Source organism: Bos indicus, chromosome 4 (assembly GCF_029378745.1).
Source record: "Bos indicus isolate NIAB-ARS_2022 breed Sahiwal x Tharparkar chromosome 4, NIAB-ARS_B.indTharparkar_mat_pri_1.0, whole genome shotgun sequence".
Taxonomy (NCBI): Eukaryota; Metazoa; Chordata; class Mammalia; order Artiodactyla; family Bovidae; genus Bos; species Bos indicus.
The window spans coordinates 51,527,762-51,555,050 of NC_091763.1; the positions used below are offsets into that span (position 1 = coordinate 51,527,762).

The 27,289-nt window shown below is 42.3% G+C and overlaps 1 protein-coding gene across 8 annotated transcripts in view; it reads right to left on the reverse strand.

The window, feature by feature from the left end:
- The window catches only part of ST7 (suppression of tumorigenicity 7), a 268,621-nt gene that overhangs the window by 6,672 nt on the left and 234,660 nt on the right, over positions 1-27,289 (reverse strand). For 6 of the 8 annotated variants that reach the window (XM_019958714.2, XM_019958717.2, XM_070787795.1 and 3 more), the window contains 4 exons: positions 17,345-17,495; positions 6,999-7,091; positions 4,167-4,306; positions 2,054-3,097 (listed from right to left, as the gene is read on the reverse strand). In XM_019958714.2, coding sequence (XP_019814273.1) covers positions 2,978-3,097; positions 4,167-4,306; positions 6,999-7,091; positions 17,345-17,495 — 504 coding nt within the window. In that variant the 3' untranslated portion in view covers positions 2,054-2,977. Of the gene's footprint in view, positions 1-2,053; positions 3,098-4,166; positions 4,307-6,998; positions 7,092-17,344; positions 17,496-27,289 lie in introns of those variants that run through there. The other 2 variants (XM_019958716.2, XM_019958718.2) reach the window with 1 other exon arrangement.

The window sequence follows — 27,289 nt, forward strand, 5'->3', positions numbered from 1 at the left end:
AGGGCCCTTCAAACAGAAGAGGTCAGCACACTGACCTTCCCACATTCTGTGAGGGGCTGGGTTTGGAACGATCACTTATTTATATGAGCAACCTTATCTTGGTAACCAAACATTCTAGGAAGAGTTAGTTCTAAGTCATTGAGGTAGATTAGATTAGGCGGGGAGAGCCAGTTGAAACCTCTCATTTTACTATTTTCCAGTGGCTCACACTTGGCTGCGGGCTTCCTTACTGGCTGCATATCAACATGTAAACACACTGGAGAGTTCCCAAGCTGCACGCAGCCTGGCGGGTGGCGGTGCAATCTCTCTCCATCTACTAAGAGTCATTATCCCAGGGACATTATCTCAGGCGAGGGCTGAGAAAATCATTTTCACAAGCTGCAAATGGTTGCAGGCAGCCTATAGGGCAGCTGTGATAACCTGTGGGGGTCTTCACGAGGGGCCTGATGAAGTGACAAGAGTGAAGATGTGGCGAGGACTCGGGGGCGGGGGAGGAGGGAGACGGGGCTCGTCTCCTCCGGGCTATCCATCTTCCTTCCCCACAAAAGCTCTCCAGACATTTTGGAAGCTGCTAAGCCTTAACGAAGAGGGAGATGAATGTGATCCTCCAGGCAGAGGCTTAAAAGCAAATTTATCTGAACTACATTTGAAAACTGTGAGTAGCTGACCAAACTATCACACCTTGGTAGTATATAAAATAAGAGGACCATAAAGGCAAATTTATATTTTATTTAATCATTTGGTCTCTGACTCAAAATAAAGCTATGGAAATATTAAATGAGGAGAGTGGCCCTTGGTCTAATCTGTAATGAATACACCTTTGTGATATTGTGGCAGTGACACAGCCTAACCTAGGGAATGCCCAGTCGTAGTCTATGTACTATCCGCCATTCCCTCTAGCCCTCTCCCTGGTTAACGCAGCTTCAGGCAGTCATTCCATATAATATGGTGGTTCTCAGCTGGGGCTGCACACCCAAATCACCAAGGGGGAGCACCTGAAAACTCAGATACCCAGACTGCACCCCAGGCCAATTAAGTCAGAGTCCCCTGGGTTGGAAGATCAGGCATCAGTAAATTTTAAGCTTCCCAGACAATTTGAAGGTGCAGCTAGGGTAAAACCACTGGTTTCCAGAAAGCGGTCACCTCAATGGCTTTGACACTGCACCAGGCATCCATAGATGGCTGCTAGAAGGCGGGCTTTCGTGAGGCCAGCGTTCTCTGAAGGAATAGTCCTCAACCCACCCATCCATCTTCATAATGAGTGGTGGGCAGGGAGGGAGCTATTTAAAAACACAGATTCCTGGGTGCTAACACTCAACACTCTGAACTCCTAATGCTGGGGCCAGGTGAATTCTGCGTGCACCAGAGGCTAAGAATCACTGTCCTGATCCCAAACTCCCACCAAGAGTCGTACATTAGTTCAAGGAAGAATACTGGGCCAATGACATTGTCTAATGTTGTAAATATACTATTTTAAATTTTACATTATACTCTAATCTACCCAGACTTTTGGCAGCTACTTTAATTCAGAGGTTGGCTTGGGATAGAAGCAAATAATGAATAGCATAGGCTCATAAACTAGGGAGCATCCACAGTAGAAGCTTGGATGATACTGGGTTCAGGAATCATATCATGTTAAGGAACTTTAAGATATTCTGCCTGAAGAAAAGAGAAGGTATTAACTTAGAAGTAAGAAGTTGCCATGAATGTAGTAACTGCCTCAAGAATTTCAAAGAGGAAGTAGAGTTGTTCACTATAGTTTTGGAGAGTAGAATAGGAACATAAGTAGAAATTAAAGGAGGGCAGACTTGACCAATAAAAGGAGAGTTCAGAGTGATCCAATAATGGAACAGGCTTCCACGTCGAACAGCTGAGTGCCCCATGGCTAAAAGTACTCAAGATGCATCTAGGTGATCTCCATCAAGCTACTGTTGCAGGCAATTTGTTTAAGGTCCCTTTCAACTCTTAGTATCTATGATTATAATTATAAAAGAAGAAATGCTAAGCTGTATCTGAGTCTTTACACTGATTCTTTCTGCAGAAACCACTACCATTTATTCATTTAATAATCATTTATTGAAAACCTACTATGTGCAAGGCAAAGCTATGGGGATACAGAGATGAGGAAGACACAGTCCTGCTCGCAAGGAGCTCACATTCTAAAAGGGGGTCAGACAAGATTTTAACAATTATAGTACAGTACAATAAATGTAATAATATAGGTATTCATGGGTGGGATCAGAGAGGAAAGGTTTCTAACTCAGCTTAGGAGGAATTTAGAAAGCAAGCCGAGTATGAAAGAATAAAGAGGCATTAGTAGACTGGACAAGTGCTGGTGGTAATGGGGAAGGGCATTCCACACAGTGCAAACAGCACGTGCAAAAGCACTGGGGTGCACAAGAGCCTGTGGCATCTGGGAATGGTGAGCAATTCACTGGGGCCCAAGAGCAGTGCCCGGGCAAGAGTTGAGAGAGACTAGGCTGAAGAGGCAAGCAGGGGCCCAATCACAGAGGACCTCGTGTGCCATGCTAAAGATCTGTGACTTTATCCCGATGTTGGTGGGAAACCGTTGGGGAAATTCAAGCACAGAAGTGACATGCTCAGATTTTCTAAAAAAAAGATCATTTTTGGGTCAGTACAAAGGAAATACTGGCAGAGGAGAAGCCTGGAAAAAAGGAGACCAGTTAAGACTCTTGCAAGAAATCACAGAGATCTAAACTCAGAGAGAGTCATGGGAGAAGAAGGAAGATAAGAAGAGGTGAATTCCATCTACTGACCACCGAGCGGCTCAGGAGGTTAGATCCGACAGACTGTGGAAACAGAGACAGATGGGGTGTAAAGGGTGAGAGAAGGAAGAGTCTGGGAGGGCTGCCGAGTTTCTGGCTTGAGTGACTGGGTGGATGTCAGAGCCACTGGCGGAGGTCAGGGATACGGGAGGAGGAGCAGTTTTGGTGGTGGGGGGAGGAGGGTGATGAGTTCAGTTTTGGAAATGTTGAGACTGAGGTGCCGGTGGGATTTCCAGTTCATCTTCAACACGCATGAAAATACTCTCGCAATTCCAGTCCCTTAGCTCTGCCGAGCAGAAAATGTCAATCATCTGGAAAGGGATTAAATCAACCCAGCCAAGTTAGAAATCATCCTTTCTGACTCCACTTGCCTTGAAATCAGAATGGAGTTCCAGGGAAACAATTGGTATTCTTTTTCTGACTCCTTCTGTTTGAAACTCCTCTGTGGCAAAATTAGTAAACTTATCCTCACTGTGTGTGCAGGTGGAAATAGTCAGTTTTCATCAAGGAAACAATGGTTCTTGGTTCTCAATGCAGACGACTTTTCTTATTAAAGCTCTTCTCCATAACCATTTTTTTTTTTTTTAGAAAAAAAATTTAATAGTCATTTTATTTAACTCAATATATCTAAAAATAATCATTTTAACATGAATTCAGTACAATAACTAAGGAGATATTGTATATTCTTTTCCAAGACTAAGTTTGAAATTTGGTGGATATATTATAGTCTCAGTGCATCTCTTTTTAAAAATTTTTATTGGCATATAGTTGCTTTATAATGTTGTGTTAGTTTCTATTATTCAGCAAAGTGAATCAGCTATACGTATACCATAACCTTCTTTAAAGAGTCTTAACAGATTCTGATAGTTCTAAACATTATATTTCTATACTTATTAATGCTATACACCCTTCACACCCTCTCAGTTCATTCCCCAAACAATTTAATTTGTCAACATTACAACTTTTAAAATTTAAATCATCTTTGAAAATGTAAATTCTATCCTTCTTGAAGGAAAGACCTACAGTATCTAAAGATTAGAAATAATGTCATTCAATGTATATAAAACTGAATAACCTCCCAAATATTTTTCATTTTCTAGGATTTCCTTAATTCTTCATGTAATTCTTTTAGAACTCACGCATTTTTTGGGGAACTGCTGAGAATTTTTTTGTATGTGAAATGAGGCAAGGCATGCAGTAATAAACAAGCTACACTTTCGCATTTTGATTTGACTGATGATACTGAAAATTCAGTGTCAGTGAGCAAAGGATCAGTACAAGCACGTCCACTTTTACATGACCCTCCCCCGTGTCTCTTACGCTGCTTTTCATGACTTTTCCTGCCCCCTGCCCGAGGCCTCTCTCTTGGCAAATACTCACAGCTTTTGCAAAGACCCCCATGAGTTCTGGGAACTGATGTGTCAGGAGGGCCAGCATGGCTGTGAAGGAACACAATCCAGCAGTAAAGAGAATGAAGAAGGGAAGCTCCTTTTTGGGGTAAACTGAGACTTCATGGAAAGCTGTGGAGAGGAGCAAAAAGGAAGTGTTAGGGCTGCAGTGAGATGCACTCTCAGGGAACTTCTCTAGGTGGGACAGACTCTTCAGAGCTTTGGCTGAAGCCTTTCGGAAAGGAAAACCGTAGGGCCCTCGCATGAATGAGCGCCAACGTCTCCGCCAGCCTCTGGAGCCTAGTGCTTCTCCCAAGTCCATATTTACCCCTCAGGACTCTATCCGGGGCATGATGAGGCTAACACGGGGATGTCACACATTCATGGGCAGGGACAGTGACTCTATCTACGCCTAACACACAGTGTTCCTTTCTCAAAAGGAAACATAAACAAAACTTTATTCAAATTATAAAACACATGTTCACTGAACAAAACCTATAAAATCCTAAGTCAAGTATCCTGAAATAAAAATGCTTCTCTCTAGGTTGTCATCATCCTGTAATTTTTAAATCATTGTCATAGGGAGATACTAGCGTGTATGTTAAGTCGCTCGGTCATGTCTGACTCTTTGTGACCATGGACTGTAGCCCGCCAGGCTCCTCTGTCCATGAGAGTCTCCAGGCAAGAATACTGGAGTGGGTAGCCGTTCCCTCCTCCAGGGGATCTTCCCAACCCAGGGATCGAACCTGCATCTCTTGTATTAGCAGGCGAGTTCTTTACCTCTAGCACCACCTGGGAAGCCCAAATACTAGTGTAGCTTGTATTTTTTCCGGGTACAATCTAACTGTATCAGTGGAGGATACTACCCTGAGGGAGACACATTTAGCAAGGACCATCCATCCATCAACGAGGGGAGATTTTAGAGCTTTTCATAACTTTTAAATTTCAAGTGACCTGCACAGAGAGAAAAGCACCAAAGGCTGGCCCCGTGGACTGAAGCCGTGTGGCTGTGTGTGAACAGCACTGCCATTCCAACCAAAGGACCAAGGGTCTCCATCTTCCTCAGGAAACCCAAGGTCTCAAGCCTCTCCTCGACCTTTCAACTCCAAGCCCAAAACATGACAGGGTAGAGGGTCAGGGAGGGACAAAGAAAAACAGCACCTGAATCTGAACCCAGGGACGTCAACCTGCTAGGGTTCTCCTTGGGCGGATGTGTGCTCAGGGCCACTGTGGACGCCGCACCACTAATGTGCCGAACACAGGTAACATGTGAAACCGCCCATCTGCCTCTCATCCTCACCCTCAACACTCAATGAGTGTGAAGGGAAATCAGACTTGAACCACTGCATTCAATTAAATCAACGTGAGTCATAATTTTCTATTCTAGGACTGTAAAGATTATTCCTAGACATTGTCTTTTAAGAATTATAATTTCGTTCTAATAGTGAATCTATCCCCTATGGAAATGTGTTTGAACTCAATTAAAACATTTTAAAACAATGTACTTTTTAGAAAACTGCCTTTCTTATCAGAAATCAGAAATACTAATAAGGATCTCCCTGAAGGGAGAGCTGAAATGAAAAAGCGTGGGCCCATCACAGACCCTCTTTCTGAAACCAAATCTACTGCAGAGTGAGGCCTCACCCCCTTTACACAATAAATGCAGATGGTGAGGAACACCACACCACTGAGGCCTCCACCTCCCGAGGTAACTCATCATGCAGCAAAGAAAGCAGAGAGCTGCCTTCTGCTCCTTCATCCTGAGATGGCAGCTCATTTTGCACCCGGACCCCACCATTTTGGAGATTTACAACTGTCTCAAAAAACATGGCCATTGGACAGTTTATAAGCACCCAGGGCTCCAAGTTCAGCTGGTCTTCTGGGCAAAGCATCTAACTATGTTAGAGCTATGAGATGTGATAGAACTGGGGCTAGTGCAGGGTGGGAGTGGCAGGAGAGAGGACAGGAAAGAGAGAATAGTCAAAATTTGGAGCTTATTATCTGAGGGAGAAAAGTATGTCCTAAGGCAGGGCCACATGAAGGGCCTGGACACGATTCCTTATACACAGTATAATTTGATAATAACTATTTAGCTGGAATTGTCAAAACAATGTTGGATTACAGTAAACCAAATCATACTTTCCACGTGTGGTACGGGTCCTCCGACTGCCAGCTGGTAAGGCCCTCGAGGGTAGGATTTGCCCTCTGCCTGCTGTGGACAGAGCTGAGGCTGCACGTGTGCCCTGCACACATCCCACTGGCTCACTGCATGCCATCCAAGAGATGCTCGCAGGAAATCGTGCCGGTCAACAGCACTGCACCACTGCAGACAGCACGCCCACCTGGCCCATGGGTCCGCCTCTGGTGGCAATGCCAGCATCCTCATGCTGCCCTGCCCTCCCCGCCAGACTCTTTTGCAGCTCCTCTGCTTCTCCTTTAGACTCCAGTGTGTGCAGACTGCCTCTGACCAGCGGGAGAGCCCAGGCCGAGCCCTGCACAGTGGATCGGCCCAGCAAGGGGCATCTGCCTCAAACTAGGGTCTCTGTGCTCAGACCAGCCAGGACATGATGCCTCTTCATCTAAACTTCAGTCACCAGGGGTCTTTCCCTTTGATGAATCTGGAAAGATGTGGAGGAGCAGGAAGCCAAGCCTACACACATAACTCACTTTAATGCTTATGCTATCAAATGAGGACAGGGTTTGGGAGAAGAGTAATAGAAGACAAGGAACATCATAAACATTTATCATTCCCACCTCTTTCTATCCCTGTTGTCGGCACACCACCCTCACCAGCCCAGGAGAGGAATACGGAGGGGAGACTTACATGGAAGCAGCTCACGATCTGCTGTCTCTGTACAGATGGGGTAGGGATAAAACAGATGCCCCTTTTCCAAGGGATAAGGGATCATCCGAAAAGCTGAAAAGGAGAGGCAATATGTTAGAGGCACAATATTTGTCTCATAACATCTCAACTTCACGAAGAGCATTTTGAGCATTTTTATAACAGTGAACATGTCTACAAGTAACTTTCAGAAAGGATGCGACACTTACCCAAATGCTGAGGCATGCGCGAGAGAAATTGTCAGAGATGCATTATGACAAATGACTCACACATTAACCTCACACTATATATCTGGACAAACCTCACAACACTAGGTGGGGATGGGGGTGCAGAGGAGAAGGCAAAGCCATCAATTCCAATGCCCAGGGTTTCCTCAGCTACAAAATACTATGAAAATGTCATGAGCACTAATTCAATATAGCTCAACTGATAGTAATAACACAAACCTGGATTGAAATGCTTCCCCAAGAAGCAACGTGGACTGACTTGTAGGAGCATGTCACAGATGCACAAATATGAAAGGCATTCTAGCATGTCTATTTTAAAAATATGTCTAGGTGGATTAGAATTCCAACCAAGATGGATAAAAACAAGAATCTAAAGTGCATGACTTGGGAGGTATTTCTAAACTTTATGAAACTTTTAAATCTTCAGCATCATGTGGGGGAAAAAATGGACCTGGAGAGATTGAGTATCTGTATTTTGAGGATGTCAGGCCACATAAGCTTTGCTTTTGGGGCATCAGATAACATTAGGTCTCACACTGAATTATGACTTTCCAGTCAGTCCATCTCTTCCCATTTTCACATGCGTTACTCTCCCTGTTACAATGTCAACAGCATGTTAGTCTCACTGTTCCTATGAACAGTACTCGAGGAGGTAATTTTTCTTCCACAGATGTCCGGCAACTACAGCATGCTGTAGATATAAAATATAAAAAAACTAGACCCTACACTGGGAATGTCGAATTACAATCCTTGCCTTCGTGTGTGTCAAAGAGAGACGGTGGCAACACAGCAAACTTTTCAGCCTTAAATGCTGCATTTCAAGGACTCCTAGCTATGTCCTCAGCTGTGTAATTACCGAAGTCTTCTCAAAATGCTGTCAATGTACATATTTGTCTTTTGCATTCTTATTTCAAACAGAAATCAGAAACAAAGAATGTTCTCCCTCACGAGACATGACAAGGTTCCATTGTAACCAGCATCAGTGCACATATGGTATTTATTCTGGTGTCTGAATATTATTTAAAAGTAAAAACATTATGTATGTGATCCCAGCATTTGGAATGCAGTCAATCTGCACCACAGTGCTATCACTCTGAGGTTACAGCGCGTTGCCACGGAGAATATAAATCACTACAAACGTGGGATTAGAGCAGAGCCAGTTTGCTGGCAGTTGGCTGAGGTAAAAATGTTATCAATTTTCCTCTTGTAACAGAAACCTCTTAAACAGAGATTAAAACATTAAAAACACCCCAGACTTTAACTCTTCTTAAAATGAAAGGCTCACCCTAGTTCAATCAGACCTTCTCTTTCATGCAAAACAAGATGACTTTTGCCCGTTACAGCAAGCAAGAGAGGGGTTCCCTGCACAAGCTGTTAACACACAAAGATTACTTGAAGGAACCAGCATTTCTCTCAGTAGAACTAGGCTTTCAAGAGAAGGAAAAAAATTACAAAACCAAAAAAACCAAAAACTCACTTAGTGCTTTATAGGATACACTAAACTCTCTTCTGGGAAGCAGGACATTTAAACTGCAATATGGCAGGATTTTAATACCATTTCCCATAAATGATGGCTGCTATGAAAGCATCCCCAAAATGTAGAAAAACCTATGTGGAAGGTTTTTTTTTTTTAAATGCAGATTTTCATGTGCACTAGGGCTCCTGTAATTAAGAATCTGTCTAGGTTCATATGATATAAATAAACCCTCAGTTTTCAAAGTGGATATAAATTTGAATGCTAAACTTGATTCAAAACTGAAGTCAGTTTGCACTTCAGGGAGTAATTTTTTTAAATGAAATATAGGAGTGCGAGATCTTGAGAGTGTTCAACCATAGAAATCAAATGGTTGGTTGGTGTCTTTTCAATCAAATACCAAATGCTTTTTACTCCAGTATTTGGCATGCATACAAATTTTGTGCATCAAGTTACTCTTTTCCTTCTAATCAGTTCTGGTCTTTCTGGAGAGGGTGAAGACACTGATTATATATGATTCAACAAAGAATATTACACACACTCTTCCTGTACCATCCTCTGCCCCCAAGGCCCGTGATAGTAAGGGTGCTTATGTGCCCTTAAAATTTCTCTTTCTCATGTCAGTTGTCATTTACATCGAGTTCATAAAATAATGTTAAGACTTTTGGCTTCACTAAACAAAAGCAAACACAATTTCTGTTTGCAATTCTATCCTTTATCCACCCTGCTGGGCGGGGTCCAGCCAAGTGTGAGATAAGCACTGGAGGTCTAGAAAGAGTGGGCAGGGGCACCACGTGAGCCGCGCCAGGCGCTCCCCCCACCTCCTGGTCCTTTCACTGCAAACACGTATAACTGCTCCACAAAGACCTTGTGGCTTTAGGTGAATGGCCACAACTTTTGCAAGTGCAAGTAGTAACACACTGATTCAGCGGGGCAAGTAAGAATCAAAAGAAAGGTCATTTGAACTGTTTTATGAATTTGATCTACTTCACGAGTGACTAAAAACCTCCTAAAATATTTCTATCCAAAAAAAACAAAAAAAAACACATACATTTCAGAAGAAATACATGAAAATGTACATGCATTTGGTTAGAAAAAAAAAAAAAACAAAAAAATCTGGACTCTTCAGTGTTAGTACATAGAACCCAGTGGCATTTTTGCATTTCCCTTTTGTGCCATCTCCTCCCCTACCTTGGTTTCTACTGTGCCTTTGTGGGAGAGGCAAAATGAGCCGGGAACTACTTAGTGAACACAGCAGGCCCTCCACGATACCGTGTGAGACATTACACTACTGCCTTCTGGCCTCACCCAGACACATTTTCCAGACAGGTTTCAAGCCTGAATCAGTGTTGTACCCATCAGAGACTTAACCAATTCTGGATAAAGAATCAGGAGAACCAAAGAATGGACACAAGCATGGACACATGGACAAGCTAACTCTTGATTTTCCCACTGAATTCTAGTGACCTTTCATCCTATCCACAATACAGGCAAGGATAGAAGGCAATGTTTGGTACTTTGCCTATGTTGAATTCTCAGAGTATCTCAGAGAACTTTATACAGATTGTTTGCAATACTAAGGACTGAGTTTGAATCCCAGCTCTACATGGTCAAAATGTGAGTGTCTTCCTTGTACAGCAGGGACTGTGAGCCAAGCATGCACTGTTTCTGGACTGATGGAGCTGACTGCCCAGGGTGGGAAACAGATGAGACAATAATCATGAAAACAAGTGAGAAAGTTCCTCTGTGATAGCGTATACCTAATGGAGTAGCGGTGGAGGTGACAGCTCACGACGAGCCAAACTGGACCAGGCTGACAACCGTATGACCTCAGGAGGGTCATTATTCTGTGTCCAGCGGGTCATTTTATGTGTCCATAAAAATGAGGACTCCAAGGACCTCGAGAGGCTGTTAAAGGACTATGCGTACAGCAGAGCTCAAAGTGTCCACAAATAGGGCCTGACTGCTCAGTGAAAGTTAGTTTTCTCTTTACTTTCCCTTTCCACCAACCCCAAGCTCCTACTCGCTCTATAAGTCATACTCTAGCTTATAAGTACAAATGCTGCTTATTTGTGAACAGTGAGAAGTACAAATAATAGAATAGAAAATTATCATCACAACACACATTTTACGTTCTATTGACTGTAACATAGGCAATGGCCATAAAGGCTTTCTGTCTTTTGTGAAGCTTTGGGGACAACAACAAAGAAAATTCAAAAGTTAAAACTCTGGATTCTGATCCACATTTTTTCACTATCTAGTTATATGGCCTTGGAAAACTACTTTGCTTTTAGATTACAAGATGTTCTATTCCAATTTCAAAGAAAAATTCTAGAGTTTTGGAGCAGAGTCACTAGCTTGTTAGTGACCTGTAACACTCTAATACTCTGTTCCTGCTTCCTTGATAGCTCTGCTCCTACCCACACTATATGTACACATACATGTGCACATGTATGTGAGTATATGTGCACACACACACACACACACATTGTTTCTCCCAAAGCATTTCAGAGTCTTACTTATCTTGATATCCCCAAAAGAATGCCTATAAATGTTCACTGAATAAAGGAATGAATAAATTAATGCACAGTAGGGAAGAGACAGAATTTTCCCTTTAAAAGCCCCAGTGGATCCAAATTATGGTCAGTTGCTCAAAACTGAATAAGTGAAAGGAGCAAGCTGGTTCTACTGGGTAGTAGATGAGGAAGCATCGTACAGTATCTGGATTCCGGCTACTAGTATAAATTGGCTATGGCCAGGGACTTCAGCTGCCATTGTTTTCTCCCAAATTATAAAATTTAGCCTTGGATCCATGGGCTGAAGGGTGGGAGAATTTCTATTTAGCAGTCTCAAAGGTGCCAGGCTTTTGGAGGAAAGGTTTGATTAGAGGAAATGCCCCAAGGATCACATCTTACAGCCAGTAGCATTTACCATCGGGTTCAAAGAGAATAAATTAGAATCAGAATCTCATCCTTTGCTTCAACAATGGGCCATTTTCTCCTCTCAAAGGAAAGATTTGCCTTAATCCCCCTAAGAAACACCACCTTCAAATATTATACATTATTTAGTGAATTTTTTGGGGAAAAAAAAATCTTCAAAAAGAAAATAAAGATCAAGTGAGGAGGAAAATGGAAACAAAGAAAAGCTAAGTGATTTACCCCATGGTATTCTAGTTTTCTGATATATGGAACCTGAAAATTAAATCTCCAGTTGTGGTCAGCACACTACCTCACTTTATAAAATAAATACAGCCAAATCAGAGCCTTGAAAATATGAAGGCAGGAGGGAGATAAGGCCACATCAGAATTTAATACAGGTAAATTAGAAGATGTGCCATTTAAAACAGGGCACCATAAGGCACAATACCATTGTAACTAAAGACACAGTTCAAATGAGTTTCCTCATTCATGTATGTTTTTTATATTCAACATATACTTGCAGTCATGTGTGTACATGTTTGTGAAGATAACCAGAACCTACAGTGCTTAAAATAAATATAATTCAGATAATGTGGCAGTTGTGTAATGAACTTAGGAACATGTTTTTAAATCTTAAATAAATTAAAACATTTCCCCTTTCTTGATTATCTTGACTTTTAGAAACACATTGTGTAATTTCAGTGGTTGGGATAGTGATGAATCAAACATTTTACAAACCTTTGAAATGCTGATGTATTTGTGGTTGAGGATTCAGGTTTTTTTTTCTTCAAACCACCATATGTTTCAAACCCAAACAATCTCTGCCATGCATCAGCTGGACTTTGGGGTTTTATCAAAAATGTGAGTTATTTCACCCTGATTGGTGGGAGACTCACTTAATTCCACAAGATGACTAGTGCTCCAACATAATAAACTCATTAAAAAGCAAATAAAACTATACCTCATCCCTACCCCTAACCAACACTTTTGACGTAAGTAAGGCTTTTAATTCTTTTTCTAAAAGATAAAGTGAATTTTTGAAAGAATACTCACTTTTAACACGGAACCTAGTGAAATTAGGTAGTTACCTTCCTTTCTGAATTCTCTTTCTAGTGAAAAAGAGGAACTGGAAGGGAGTTGGGGAATGGTCTTAAATTTCAGAATGAAGAAAAAAATGATTTAAAGGCGAAAACCTAGACTATGAGACTGGAGATGTCAAAAGGCGCCACCCAGTGGTGAACTGGAGAAAGTGCAGCCTCTGCGCTTAGGCACGGGCAGTCTAGGGGAGCCCCACTGACCTCCGGAGAGGGAAAAGGAGTGGTTCCTGTACTGTAGCAGCCCTCAGAGCAACTGCCCTGAAGCTCACCAACTTGGAATAGGGCGGTGGTATTCAATATCATCAACACTTCACAGTTTTCAAAAAACGGGTATGTTAATATCAGTAAATGGGTAGCTGAGCCAGAATTCTAATCCAAGTCTTTTGATTTAAAATCCAGAGCTTTGATGCCTCCGCTTATCTTAGAATGGACAGAGATCTAGAAGTCTTGTCAAACAATCGCACACAACTGCCTGAAGTTGGAGTGGTAATTCCTTCTCCTAAATTTCAAGACAGATTTATAGCTTTGTATTTTTTAAACAAAGACAAAACTGTTTGTAATGAAAGATTATTTTCTAAATACATTCATATACATATATATACATGTACAAATATACACATAAGTGTTTATGCTTAAAGAAAATATATATGTTATTGTAGCAAGTTTGAAAAATACAAATATGAAGAAAAAAATCACTTAAAAATCTACTTAAAGGTATATCTATTTCTAACCTCTTTTACCTTTTTTCATACATAGAATGTATTTTTATATTAAATTGGGCTCATTCTATATTTTAAATGTTTAAGTCAATATTTAATAAAAAAATATAATTTTATGTAGAATAATTAGCTTTCAAAACATTAGAAAGGGCATAGGAATACCCCAGCGTTAAGTAAGTAGTGGTATAAATTGAGGGCTTCTAAACAAATGTTTCAGAGATGGCTGCTCCTCTTCTCCTTAATCTATCCAGGTAAGGCCTAAATAGCTGGTATTACAGAAAAGAGCAGTGAAGACACAGTAGGCCTGATTCTAACATCAGTGCCTGCAGGACGTTCAATAGGTTGCTCACCTCAATGAACCTGCTTCTCTCTTGAACATCTAACATGACCACCTTTGTCCTGCCTGACTTAGAACTTTATCAGGAGTCCATGAAATGATGGAAATGCAAATCCTCTGTGAATTACAGTTACACAAACATTCTTCAAGGTTCTTGGGATCCTCTACTAAAGTCCTCAATTGACTACTAACTAAGGTAGCCACCTGGTAAGCACTCTCATGGTTCTCTTTTCTAAACTGAATGGTACAATTCTCTTTTTGAAAACTGAAAAGCTGTGTAATTTCCTGGCTTGGTTCTTAATTATCTATAAGGATTAAATGCAGAGTTTGCCTTTCATATAGGTCCCTGACTGCTCTGCCATAATGTTTAATGTCTAAAAACTCACCATTTCTTTTTATTCTAATAAAGTGTTCCACCCATCTAATTTGAGGTAATTACATCCTCCCCAATGGTACTTCACTGCTTGATGTGGGGATCACTGTGTCACTTCCCATTTCTCAAAATGTCACTGTCCTTCCCAGTGTTTCCAAAGCATCTCCCTATTGTTGTCTGGTAATATGGGTAACTAACTTCCAAACAGAATTTTTTCATTATTTTTTATTTTTACAGTTATGCCATTCCTAACACTGTGTCTTTATCACTTATTGCCCCACCCCTCTTCTGACCTTTTCTATAGGACTATTTTATCAATCAGATCCAATCAATAAGCTTCTATTACTATATTTCCAAGATACCAATCTATAAATTGAAGGTCAAGAAGCAATAGTGAGAACTCGACATGGAACAACAGACTGGTTCCAAATTGAAAAAGGAGTACGTCAAGGCTGTATGTTGTGACCCTGCTTATTTAACTTATATGCAGAGTACATCATCAGAAATGCCAGGCTGGATGAAGCACAAGCTGGAATCAAGATTGTGGGGAGAAATATCAATAACCTCAGATATGCAGATGATACTACCCTTATGGCAGAAAGCAAAGAAGAACTAAGCCTCTTGATGAAAGTGAAAGAGGAGAATGAAAAAGTTGGCTTAAAACTCAACATTCAGAAAACTAAGATCATGGCATCTGGTCCCATCACTTCATGGAAAATTGATGGGGAAAGAATGGAAACAGTGACAGACTTTATTTTGGGGGGCTCCAAAATCACTGCAGATGGTGGCTGCAGCCATGAAATTAAAAGACACTTGCTCCTTGGAAGAAAAGTTATGACCAACCTAGACAGCATATTAAAGAGCAGAGACATTACTTTGTCAACAAAGGTCTGTCTAGTCAAAGCTTTGGTTTTTCCAGTAGTCATGTATGGATGTGAGAGTTGGACTATAAAAAAAGCTGAGCACCAAAGAATTGATGCTTTTGAACTGTGGTGTTGGAGGGGATAGAGTCCCTTGGACTGCAAGGAGATCCAACCAGTCCATCCTAAAGGAGATCAGTCCTGAGTGTTCATTGGAAGGACTGATGTTGAAGCTGAAACTCCAATGCTTTGGCCACCTGATGTGAAGAACTGACTCATTTGAAAAGACCCTGATGCTGGGAAAGATTGAGGCCGGGAGGAGAAGGGGACAACAGAGGATGAGATGGCTGGATGGTATTACCAACTCAAAAGATATGAGTTGGTGATGGACAGGGAGGCCTGGCGTGCTGTAGTCCATGGGGTCGCAAAGAGTCAGACACAACTGAGTGATTGAACTGAACTGAACTGAATCTATACATGTATGTTCTTACTTGGTAAGCCAATTTGTCCATTTAATTTTACCATGACTAATACTAGGAAAGGCCTCTCATGTTCAGTCTTGCTGGGCTTTATCTCTTCCTTTCTTATGTTTAAATAAAAATTCCTTTTGTCTCATCTGTATAGAACACCATAAATGCAACAATAAGCCCAAGCCAGAGAGAAGTGCACACGTGTCCACACACACCCTGAGTCTGCTGTCTCAACACATCCAAATAGCAGGACCAGGACACTTGGAGTAGATTACTACACTTACAGAGTGAGTGTAGAAATATCCACCAAGTCACCACCCCTCAAGGTATAAACAGTAAATGATTTAACTAGACCCGCTACAATTCTCTGAAGAAGTATTTTCCAAACAACTAAACAAAAAAACTTTCAATCAACTAGAGTCCTGTCTCTGTCAAGTTGCTTTTACTCCATCTCATTTGACTGCTCCCCACCCCTTTCCTGTACCAGTTTAGATTCCTGCTGGGTTAGGGAAGGGCAGGAAAAGGGAAGAGTAGACGATTGGCAAAATGAAAATGGAAGGAGCAAAAATAAACAGTGAAAGGGATTAAAAAGACATTTGCTTGTGAGGCTGATCAGAGTAGGGGTGAATTAAGGAAAAATTATCAGAAGACTCTAAAATGTCTTTTCCCCATGAGGCGGGGAAAACCTGTGCTACACGCTATGCTTGTTTTGTTTAAATTTATGATAGCAGTGTCAATATACATGTTGTTCAATAATCCAGAATCTTGAGCCCTTTTCATTCTCCCCAACAGCTCCCCCCACACACTTAGCACTGTTCACAGTGTCCTTGCATATAAAACTGTCGTAGTTCTTCAAGGCTTGGTTCAAATCTCATATGACCTATAAGGTTACCCATGACTGCTCCACCCCATAGGTCTCTCCCATCTGAAAAATCATTGAGCAGCTGCTAATGCTGCTAGTTACTCCTTCCAATTGGATGAGATGCTTCTCTGGGGCTGGGAGCATGTCTCACCCACCATTACAGAGCTGCTCAGATCAATGTTATCCCCACATCCATCTAACAGGCATTTATTCTTCAACACACAAGGCTACCCCTGCCACCATACTAGGGTCCAGTTGTCCTGAAGTATAACTGCTGCTCCTTTTTGTTTGGCCAACAGAGGTCTCCTAGAGGATAACTGTGGCTCTTCAGCCAACCCTCCCAGAAAGGCCATCTGGAAGTGGTCATCAAAGCCCAGCAAGGAGCCTGGCTTCATGCCAAAGACTCGCATGATGCCGAGGGGCTGTCTGGGTCTCCAAGGAGGGTTTCCAGAAGTAGAGTGCTCCTCTGATCTCTGGGTTGGGAAGATCCCCTGGAGGAGGGCATGGAAACTCACGCCAGTATTCTTGCCTGGAGAATTCCCATGGACAGAAGAGCCTGGCAGGTTGCAAAAAGTGACATGACTGAGCAACTAAGCATAGCACAACTGCTGGAACAGTCCAGATTCACCCCCTCCGCTGTATAAACTTGTCTTTTTGAGGTGCAGAGGCAGCATCACCACAATAACACCCACTACCACTGGGAAACCAGAGAGCCTGAGTAATTAACCACATCTCTGTGATGTGGTTAGAGAGCAGAGCTGCTGCTGCTGCTGTCACTTCAGTCGTGTCCAACTCTGTGCGACCCCATAGACGGCAGCCCGCCAGGCTCCCCTGTACCTGGGATTCTCCAGGCAAGAACACTTGGAGTGGGTTGCCATTGCCTATAGATATGTAAATCTTTATCATTCATCACAAATGCTCAGGGCAAAAACAGCTTTAGCATGTTTTCGTGCTTAAAAAAAAAATGTTTCAAAGAAAGAAAATTACTTACTGCCTTCCCATGTACAATGGAGAAGATTCAAAGCTCCTTCTACCCTCTTCCAGTGCGCCAGATGGAAGAATGCATATGCTATTGCTTCACTGTCCCCTCGCTTCAGGATGTGTTCTGGGGGCAGGATTAAGCTTTTCATTTCTAGTAGGTACTGAAATTTAACAAAAGGCAGGAGACAGATGCATTAATACACAGCAATTTGGAATTCAATATTGAAAATGGAGAGGTTAATTTCCCCAAAGCCGCTGTTCATAAGTGCTTCCTCAAACCTGCAACCTCATTACCACATTTGAGGGCAATTACGGAAACATTCAGCAATCCAAAGTTTGCTGACAGATAATTAGCCTTGTACTAGTTTCCGACAGTGAAGATCAGAGGCTTTCAGGCTAAGACATTCTAATCAAAGAAATATATACATAGAGACTCAAGCAGAAAAAGGAAAATTTAGAAGACACAATCATTTGGTATAATTTTGTAACCAGAAGGAAAATACAAGAAACACACACATGAAAGCTAAGAAGTCATATGCCTAAACCAACTGCAGTAGAGTAGAGACGAGGACGATGAGCACTGCCCATTAGTTTTTCTATACAGATCTATCAAGGAGAAGGCCAGGGTCCTGTGGAAAGGGTCACCTGTAGCTTCTCTGATGCTGGAGAAGGACAGGTGGCAGCTGGGGCACAGGAAGGCCCAGAAGGAGGGAGCAGAACAGACCCCAAAGCATGCTCTTCCTTTGGCTCCTTTCAAACACTTCAGGGGCCTCAAGAGCACAGGGAGAGGATGGATATTCTTCCTGGGGCTCACAGAAGACTAAGTTTCTGTCTGTATTCCTGTGTTTACTACAGAATAGAAAGGGAAGCAAATTCAGGCTGGTATTTTATATTTGCAAAAGCTCACTGGTCTTTGCTGGCTGGCCTTCCCCATGCTCCACTCCTCACCACCTCCCCTTTGGATCTGTCCCCAGCACACAGACACCCACCCAACTGCCAACCACAGTCGCAACAACCCAGGCATCTCCTATCAAAAGGAGATTAGCAGACCACGGAGGGATTTCATGAAAACAGCACCACCACAGCGAATGGGTGCTATGAGAAGAGACGTCCAACACAACTTTAATGTCAGAAACAACCATCTGGATTCATGTGTTGGAGGAAATTTATAAGAGAGGGTGAAGAGTGGAAGAATCCAAAGACACAGAATGGAGGTTACGAGACACCCATCAGCGTTTCCTTCTCATCTCACTGTGCACACTGGCACGGGGGTGCAGTGGCCTTAAGCTCCCTTGCCTCTAGGTGTGTTCGGTGTCAGGGCACACTGCCCAGCAGGAGCCGGGTGGACACATTCTGGCCTCTGGGTTCAGCAAATGAAACTTCCCTTGCTCTGGGTCTGATATCTGAAGAGAACTCTGAGCCTCAAAGCAGGAAGAGCAGGAAGTGAGAAGGCTCACCCCGAGGGCAGCAGAGAGCAGCCTGCACCTTCACCCTTGTGGAGCGAATGGGTTTGAAGGCCCTCCTCCAGAGAGAGACCTCTTCCCAGGCTGGTCCATGAAAGGTGGTCATTAGTTTGATGAGAGCTCCTAGGGCATGAGTTCATATGCTTTTTTCAATTCTACATGTTGCTTTCTTCCTTCATCTTGCTTTAAAACACTGCACAACACAAATCCTTTGGGAAAGATAATGATTTTGAATTACCTACTAATCGTAATAGCACTGTATCTATAATGAATATCAATCATAATATAAATATAAAGGTGAATTTTACATTCAGAGATATTTGGCTATCATCTTGTGATTTTACCTTAACAGAAGTTATATCATATGCTGCCACTGCCCATGATGATCTTAGAAGGCCCCAAGAGTCATAACTTATAAAATGCTCTGAGCTGTGTTGATTTTTTCAAAGTTAGAGAAGGAAGACCTTTTGGTCACTCTCGATAATCATCAAGAGAGCAAAAGAAAGGGAAAATTTCTTGCTTAATGAGTGCCCTAGAATAATATTTTGATTTCTGAGTTCCTAATAACCCTGATGCTGGGAGGGATTGGGGACAGGAGGAGAAGGGGACAACAGAGGATGAGATGGCTGGATGGCATCACCGACTCGATGCACATGAATTTGGGTGAACTCAAGGAGTTGGTGGTGGACAGGGAGGCCTGGCATGCTGCGATTCATGGGGCACAAAGAGTCGGACACGACTGAGTAACTGAACTGAACTGAATAATTATTTACAGCCTACCAAACAGTCAACTCTTAAGAAGGATCATGTTATATGACCTTTGAAAAAAACTAAATATGAAAACCACTACCTCATGTACCCCAAGAAAATAGAAACCTCAAGTTCCTAAGGATTGGATGGTAGTTGAAAGAAAAGTGTAACTTATTCTGTTTAATTTCTATGATTAGGAAAGGCTTTCAAAATCATATCATTAAGCATCTGTGAGAGAACCCTTCTCTTGGGCTAAAAAACCTTCAGGAATAGGAGCACCTGAGAAGAAGTGGGCCTGGTAGATACCCACAAGTGGGTAGAAGCCTAAACAAACCAGGAAGGGGTGTGGCAGAAGGAACTTGGGAAAGGAAGGAGGACTTTTAGAAAATTATCTACAAAGGGATACATTAGATCTGTGTTGTCCAACGTGGTATCCTCTATTTAATGTGTATCTATTTATCAATTAAAATTAAATTAAATTAAAAATTCAGTTCCTCAGTTCCCACTAGCCATATTTCAAGTCCTCAAGTGCTGTAAGGAGTTAATAGAACAAGGCAGAGACATTTCCGTGATCACAGAAAGTTCTAGTGGACAGCATTGATTCAAACAATGGAAGTTTCTAATCTTCAAATAATCGAAACCATTTATAACATGAAAAAATTTCACAGATGTGTGTCGAATCTACTGATCAAAAATACACAATAAGGCAAAAAGTTACAATAAATAGTAATAATACAAGAATTCATTTAAAAATATTACTGGCCACCAGGGTGTCTACATAATATCTGGAAAGCAGCAGTGCACATGTGTATGAGACAGCTGGTTTACTCAGCCTGTTGACTGAATGTGGTGCATATGGCTTCAAGGACACTGTCCACAGCCCCAGGATGGGCTGTGAGGTAATGCTCTGTTTCTCCTCTTAGCTCCCTCTGATCTCTGTGTATGTGTACTTTTCACACACCACCTTAGATTAGTTATATGTCTCAGCTCAGGCATAATTTCCCAAAGAACATGAATCTCATTTCCCAAGAAGTCTCTCAAAATGAGCATCCCTGGCCTTATCAGCCTCATGAGACGAAGCAGTGCAGCTCACCAAGAAAACTCAGCTGCCTTCCCATTGCATCTACTTTATGGCATAAACAGGTTTTGTCTATAAAGGAGATTTATACTGCAGCATGGTTTCAAACAAAATGTTGGCTCTAACCAAATAATGAAAGCTAATAACAACAGTGTGTTATGTTTCTGGCCTGGTTTAAAATGGTTGGCAAGATTAGTTCTCAACATGTGCAACATTTAAATTAGAAAGGCATGGAACAACATTTCACATCTTACTTGTCGAGAGAAAAATAAATGGAAGAGGGCAGATCCCTATCCACAACTATGCAGAAATCAATTAGAATAACTGTAGCTTGCAAATCAGAGAACACTCCCTGCCTGTCTGCAGCAGTTCGTTGGCTTCGATTAGCTAAGCCAGCATTCTGCCCTATCTTGCCTGCCATCCTGCCTCTGACTTCCTTCCCAAATTCTCAAATCACATTGCTCTTGAAGCACATGCTTCTAAAGGTTTCGGAAGCAACTTTTCAAAATCTGTTTGTGTCAGAATCTGGTTCCTAAGCTCAAGATAGGAACATAACACATTAGCACAGATGAAGAGGAGCTGAGTGGTGTCTGCTTATGGAGGTCTGTGAGCAGAGGCTGGTTCACCTGTCAGGAAAGGTGTAGGAGGGAGGTGCCCTGTCATAGGCTACCCCAGGTGGCTGCTCAGATCTCTTCTGTTAAGGTCTTAAAATTCTTTAATAATTAGAGTGAACATGATTCCAAAGTTATCCTTCACACAGATATTAATGCCAAATAGTCCATACTCCCTTTTTGGATTTCCAACACCGGTAACAGCAGAAGTCCTATGAAAATAACTGGCAAAAACATGGGATAAAGAAAATGAGAAAGAACAAATTAATTAGACTCCAGTACATTTAGATGAGGAACATGAAGTACATGTTCCTCATCCAAAATCAGGTAGTGGAAGAATATTTATTAGCATGAGGAAATGTTCATGATATATCACTAAATGAAGAAAGAACAAAACAAATGTATCACACAGATTGTGATTTTGGTAATACAAATGTACGTGTAGTAATTAAAAGCATTGGAAGGTCACAGATTGAATGTTAATGGTGGAAAATACTGATCTTATGAAGATTTTTCCACTTTTTCTATGCTTTCCAAGTTTTCTGTAATAAGCATTTTAATATTTTATCTCTCTCTGCATATATATGTATGTGCATGCGTGTGTGTGCGTATGTAAAAACAAAACTATTTTCTAGACTTGCATCAGAAACATAAAAAGCAAATCACACAAACAAGATAACCAGGGAGAGCAATTTTTCATGTCTTCAGTGCTTTGGTGCAACTGGCTCTGAAAGAGGCTTTAAGCTTAGAAATGATGTGTTAAAAACATCAGTAAAGGGCTACTGGGAAGCCATGCTGCATATTCTGAGTTTCAGTGATGTTCACTCCCTGGAGTCAGTAAGACACATTCTGGGATAGAACAGAGATGCCTGAGGGGACCACAGCTTGCTCTGACCATGCTGCAGTGGGGCCTCAGGTGCACAGTCCTTTGCCCCAGTCCCACTGCTCATCTGCTCCCTGCTCCCTTAAACTGCTGCTTGAATCCTGTCTCCACTATTCTGCTAAGAGGCCTCGGACAAGTTATGCAATTCTTTCAAACTCAGTTTGCTTATATGTTAAAACAGAATAATAAAAACACCCTCTTGCTGCTTTAACTTCTATATACTACATAGGATAATAGTTGTAAAGCATTCACACAGTTCCTGGCACATGAGTATTCACTAAATAGAAGCTATTTCTTGCTAACCAACAAACAAATGAAGTATTTAAATTACTGTGGAGGGAAGTTGTGTTTCCTGTGGATATATGTCCCACAGATGATTGAATCTGTTTCTCGGTAAAACACTTCAGCAATTTTATAGTAGTAGCAGTTCAGCTAAAGAGAACTGGCTGCCAGGGGTCATCAACTGACCAGTATGAACACAAGCACAAAGCAAAGCTGAAATGCCAAATTCAGCCTGGTGAGCTGTAGTACCACCCACGGGTCCTCTTCTCAAGCTCACTGCTTCTTGCTGGTTCACTTACCTATTCATCAGCTGCTGCTGCTGCTGCTAAGTCACTTCAGTCGTGCCCGACTCTGTGTGACCCCATAGACGGCAGCCCACCAGGCTTCCCCGTCCCTGGGATTCTCCAGGCAAGAACACTGGAGTGGGTTGCCATTTCCTTCTCCAAAGCATGAAAGGGAAAAGTGAAAGTGAAGTCGCTCAGTTGTGTCCAACTCTTAGCAACCCCATGGATTGCAGCCTACCAGCCTCCTCCATCCATGGGATTTTCCAGGCAAGAGTACTGGAGTAGGGTGCCACTGCCTTCTCCGATTCATCAGCTACTTTGCTTCGTTCCTAAAATACAGCATGTCCACCATATATCCCAAGAAAAATTATGGGAGTGCTGTCCCCCAAGGGCACAGATATAGCAGTGGCCACATGTTACGCATACATGCCCAGTCATATCTCACTCTTTGCAACCCTATGGACTGTAGCCCACCAGGCTCCTCTGTCCATGGGATTCTCCAGACCAGGAATACTGGAGTGGGTTGCCATTTCCTCCTCCAGGGGATCTTCCTGACCCAGGGAGGGAACCTGGATCTCCTGCAGCTCTTGCACTGGCAAGCAGGCTCTGTGCCACCCTGGAAGCCCATAGAAGTGGCCACAGTGTTCTCCAATGACACATGTGGGAGGACCCATAGCTTACCCCAGGGGCACAGATATGGGCACATCCACAAGTCACCTCAAGTGCATGGACATGATCAGCTCAGGTCCCTACCTTGGTGACCTTTAATCTTTGTAGGAGTGTGAGTGTGAGAGAGAGTATGTGTGTGTGTGTGTGTGTGTGTGTGTGTGTGTGAGAACATGCATGTGTGCACACGTGTACAGACAAAGAAACAATAAAATTCAACATGATGACTATCTTAGTAAGAGGCATATACTTAGTACTAAGGAAGCAAATGAGGAACATTGTCTCTGGGACAGCTTCACAGAAAGAGGAAAATATGAGTCAGTCTTACTAAATACACAAGAGTTTAACTGTAAAGATGAGGGGAGGTGGAAGCCACTGTAAGGCTGGGCCAAAGCATCACAGGGCATAATGGGTTTGCAGTCTTGAAGGGCTTGAGTACTAACCTGACGGGAATGGCCAACTCTGATGAAGCACTAACACATGTCAAGCATACTTATCTCAGGTACTCCTTACAACTGTCTGAGGGAGCTGATATTATTATTCCTATTTTACAGATGAAAAAAAACTGGACACTTTGGGAAGTTAAATAGCTTGCCCAGGGTTGCACGATTTGTGTGTGATGGAACCTACCCTGGAACTCAGGTTTCATGCTGCTCTCCAGGGGGTGAAGCAGGAAACGTGCATGTAAAAGGCCTTGCATGATTTGCTCCAGAGTACAACCTTTCCCCTGAGTTATTCTGTGGTTTCAAACTGTGAGACCCTGAAAATTCTGTTTTGAAGAGAAAAAGAAACGTAACACAGAATGTGAAGTTGATGTAAAACAAAGCTGTGGGGGATCTTAACGGAAGCACCCAAGAAGGACTGAAGAGTCTAATAGCTCCTAGGCAGAGTCTGAAAACCCCTGCAGTAGGCACTGGGAAGAGAGTTGGTACAGTTTGTACCAAAGTTTCTCCATAAAGAAATGGGCAAATCATGTGTAGCAGCACCAGATAGGGAAAGACTAAGGTTAGAAAGTCTTAAAAAGCTCCTGTCCAAGTGAGGGCCGATGAGACTGAAGAGGGGGACTTCCCCTGGACTTGCCACCTGGCTGAGTCTGAGGATGAGAGAAGGACTCAAGGTGATTGAGATATTTCTAGTTTAGGAAACTACCATAATGGGAGATCATCAGCTAAGATCAAGACACCAGAGGAGGAAGAGGCTTAGTGGTGGGAAATAACAAAAACAGCTGAAGTGCCTACAAAACACCTCTGGAGTGGTGGCCTGAAGGGAGGAGTGAAGGCATGCTGGTCTGGATGTGTGAGGAGCAGAGAGGCAGAAGAAGCAGGAGTACACGAGGTCTCCCAGGAGGGCTTCCAGAAGGAAAGGAGAGAACTGAGGACCAACCTGAGGGAGGGCAGGGAGGAAGTGGTGCAGGAGGAGAGCCCGGAGAGACAGCAGTGGCACAGGGAGAAGGTGGCACAGAGCCAAGAGGCCCTCGATATAGAACGTGGTCAGTGGGACCAGAGGCTGAGGAAACATCACATAGGATGAGCTGGGGGAAGAGGGGGTTCTGAGTGGGAGTATCCTCTGTGGAAGCAGCTACACTGCTTTTTGTTAGAGAGACCTCTTAGAAACTTTCTGTTTTTGAGAAATGTGGCTAAAAACTGGTTTGTGTTCATTTTTCCCTGGGTCCTATTTCCACAATACATTCTCCTTTCTCTAATCCAAAAAAGCTTTGGAACAAAATATGACTCAAGTCAAAGAAACTTATATTGAAATAATAATATTTCTGAAATGCACCATCGACATACAATATCATAGACAATCTGCCAGGGCATTCTAAGTTTCTGCTTCCATGCTTCAAGCACTTTTAAATGCTAAAACCCACGACACATTTTGTTTCCTAAATTTGATTAAAAAGCAATTTTATACTCTGTCAATCAGCTTTACTAAGATATAAAGGGAGGATTACATTAGTGTTTGCAAGAAACAGAATTTCCATCACTATAACAAAGTCCCGTGGATACACCATTAGCATATACATTTACCAGGATGCTTTTCCCCACAAACCTCTAGAAATCCCCATGAAATTTTAGATTAACACGAGACGAACTTTCCTTTTAAAAAAAATGCAAAATTTTTAATGGGAATGCATTTCTGTCATAACATTCTTCATTCTTCCCTCTACATTTTCTTATGCCTTTCCTTCCATGCTCCTTTTATCATTTAAAAACTAGATCCTCACCTCAAAGTTCTGTGGCAGGCGCCCAGGCTGCCCTGTTGCTGACTGAGGGTCAGGAGTGTGGCGAGCCTCTTTCTGCCAGCACCCTCAGGATGCCTATGCACCCCCTGCAGGCCCCTGGAGGGGCCCAGGAAGACAAGCCTGAGATTTAGCAGCACTGGGATTTGGGGCAAGATGAAGAGGAAAGTTTTCCCCCTTCGGTCCTGGTGATTTTTCTTGATTTTTCTCCCTCAACAGCTCCACCCACAGCACCCAAGTACTCCAACCACCCAGGGCTCAGAATGGGTGTGGGGCCTTCTGTTCTATGGGTGGGACCTCATGAGTTTGGGACTATCCTGTGGTGATGGGGATGACTCCCAGGCTTCTGTTATTTTTTAAACTGTATGAAGAGGTGCCTTGGGGTTGCAGGGCTACCAGCCTTCTCATCCCAGTTTCAATCAGAGTGATTCTACTTTTAATTACTTTGTTCACTGAGGTTTCATGTAAGACTGCAATAGGAGGGAAAAAACTGTTTATTGCTTTAAAAATAATACATCATTATTAATTAGTTTGTTGGTGTTTGGTTTGGGTTTTTTTTTGGTGGTGGCAAGTAGGAATGACTGTGCTAGAATAGGGGTACGAGGCAGAGGTCGGAAATGGGTAACTCTTAATCAGTCACAAGTGAAGGACTTAGCCAGCAGTTACAAACTAGAAATTCATGAAGACAACAGCTGCAGCCGGAACATGCTAGAGCCTCTTCCAAGTCTGGAGGCTGAGGAGAATCTGTGGGCACTCCAGGTCAGGGCACTGTAGAGCCACTGTTACTCTCTCTGGCTATACTTCTTCAGACTATGGCAGTCTAAGAAGTATCATTAAAGTACGTTTCTAAACAGCCTGTACTTGGCCAGCGCGCAAGTGCAGAAACAGCTGAGGGTACGAGGGAAGAGGCGACGAAAGGGCCAGCACGTACCGCACACCTACTATCTTCCGAACAAGCTATGCAGTGTAATTCCACTTACTTTTCATCAACCTTATGAAGCCTTTATTCTTATCCCCATTTTATCAAAACAAGAAACCTGGCAGGGAGCTAATTAACTCTTTCTTCCCATACTTCCCTCTGGTCTTGTGGACAGGAAGTGGGAGTTCTTGTTTCAAATACTTTTGAACTTCTCCAATAATACTTGATGAGTCTGCCTACTTATGTTCATACCCCTTGCATCATCATTGTAATTAACATTTTCCCAGTAATAACAGGAACTCTACATACTGGGCCTGACAATTCAGACAAGAATAAACACAAATAGCTGATGATGTTCCACATTACTAGCAGTGGCAAAGAAATACAAAGTAAAAGAACAGAATTACATCTGTCTGTACTTAATAAAAATCATCATTTCTATTTTCCTTCTTTTTTTTTTTTTTTTTTGGTTTTAGACAAACTGCTCCATGTTGGTGAGAGTGTGATAAAAGGGAAAAGTAAGAGTCACCAGCTGATGCGAGTGTAAACTGCTATAATTTTTTTGGTAAGCAATTCAGCAATAAATATTAAGAACCCTAAATGCTTCTATATGTTATTCAGTCATTCTTATTATGTAAATTTATCCTAAGATAAATTTAATAATCTTTAAAGACCAAAAAAATCTTTATGCCCAAAGACATTCACTAGTTGAGATGACCTCAAACTGATGCCTACAATTAGAGAACACAAAAAAACAAATCATTCTCTTCAACAAATGGT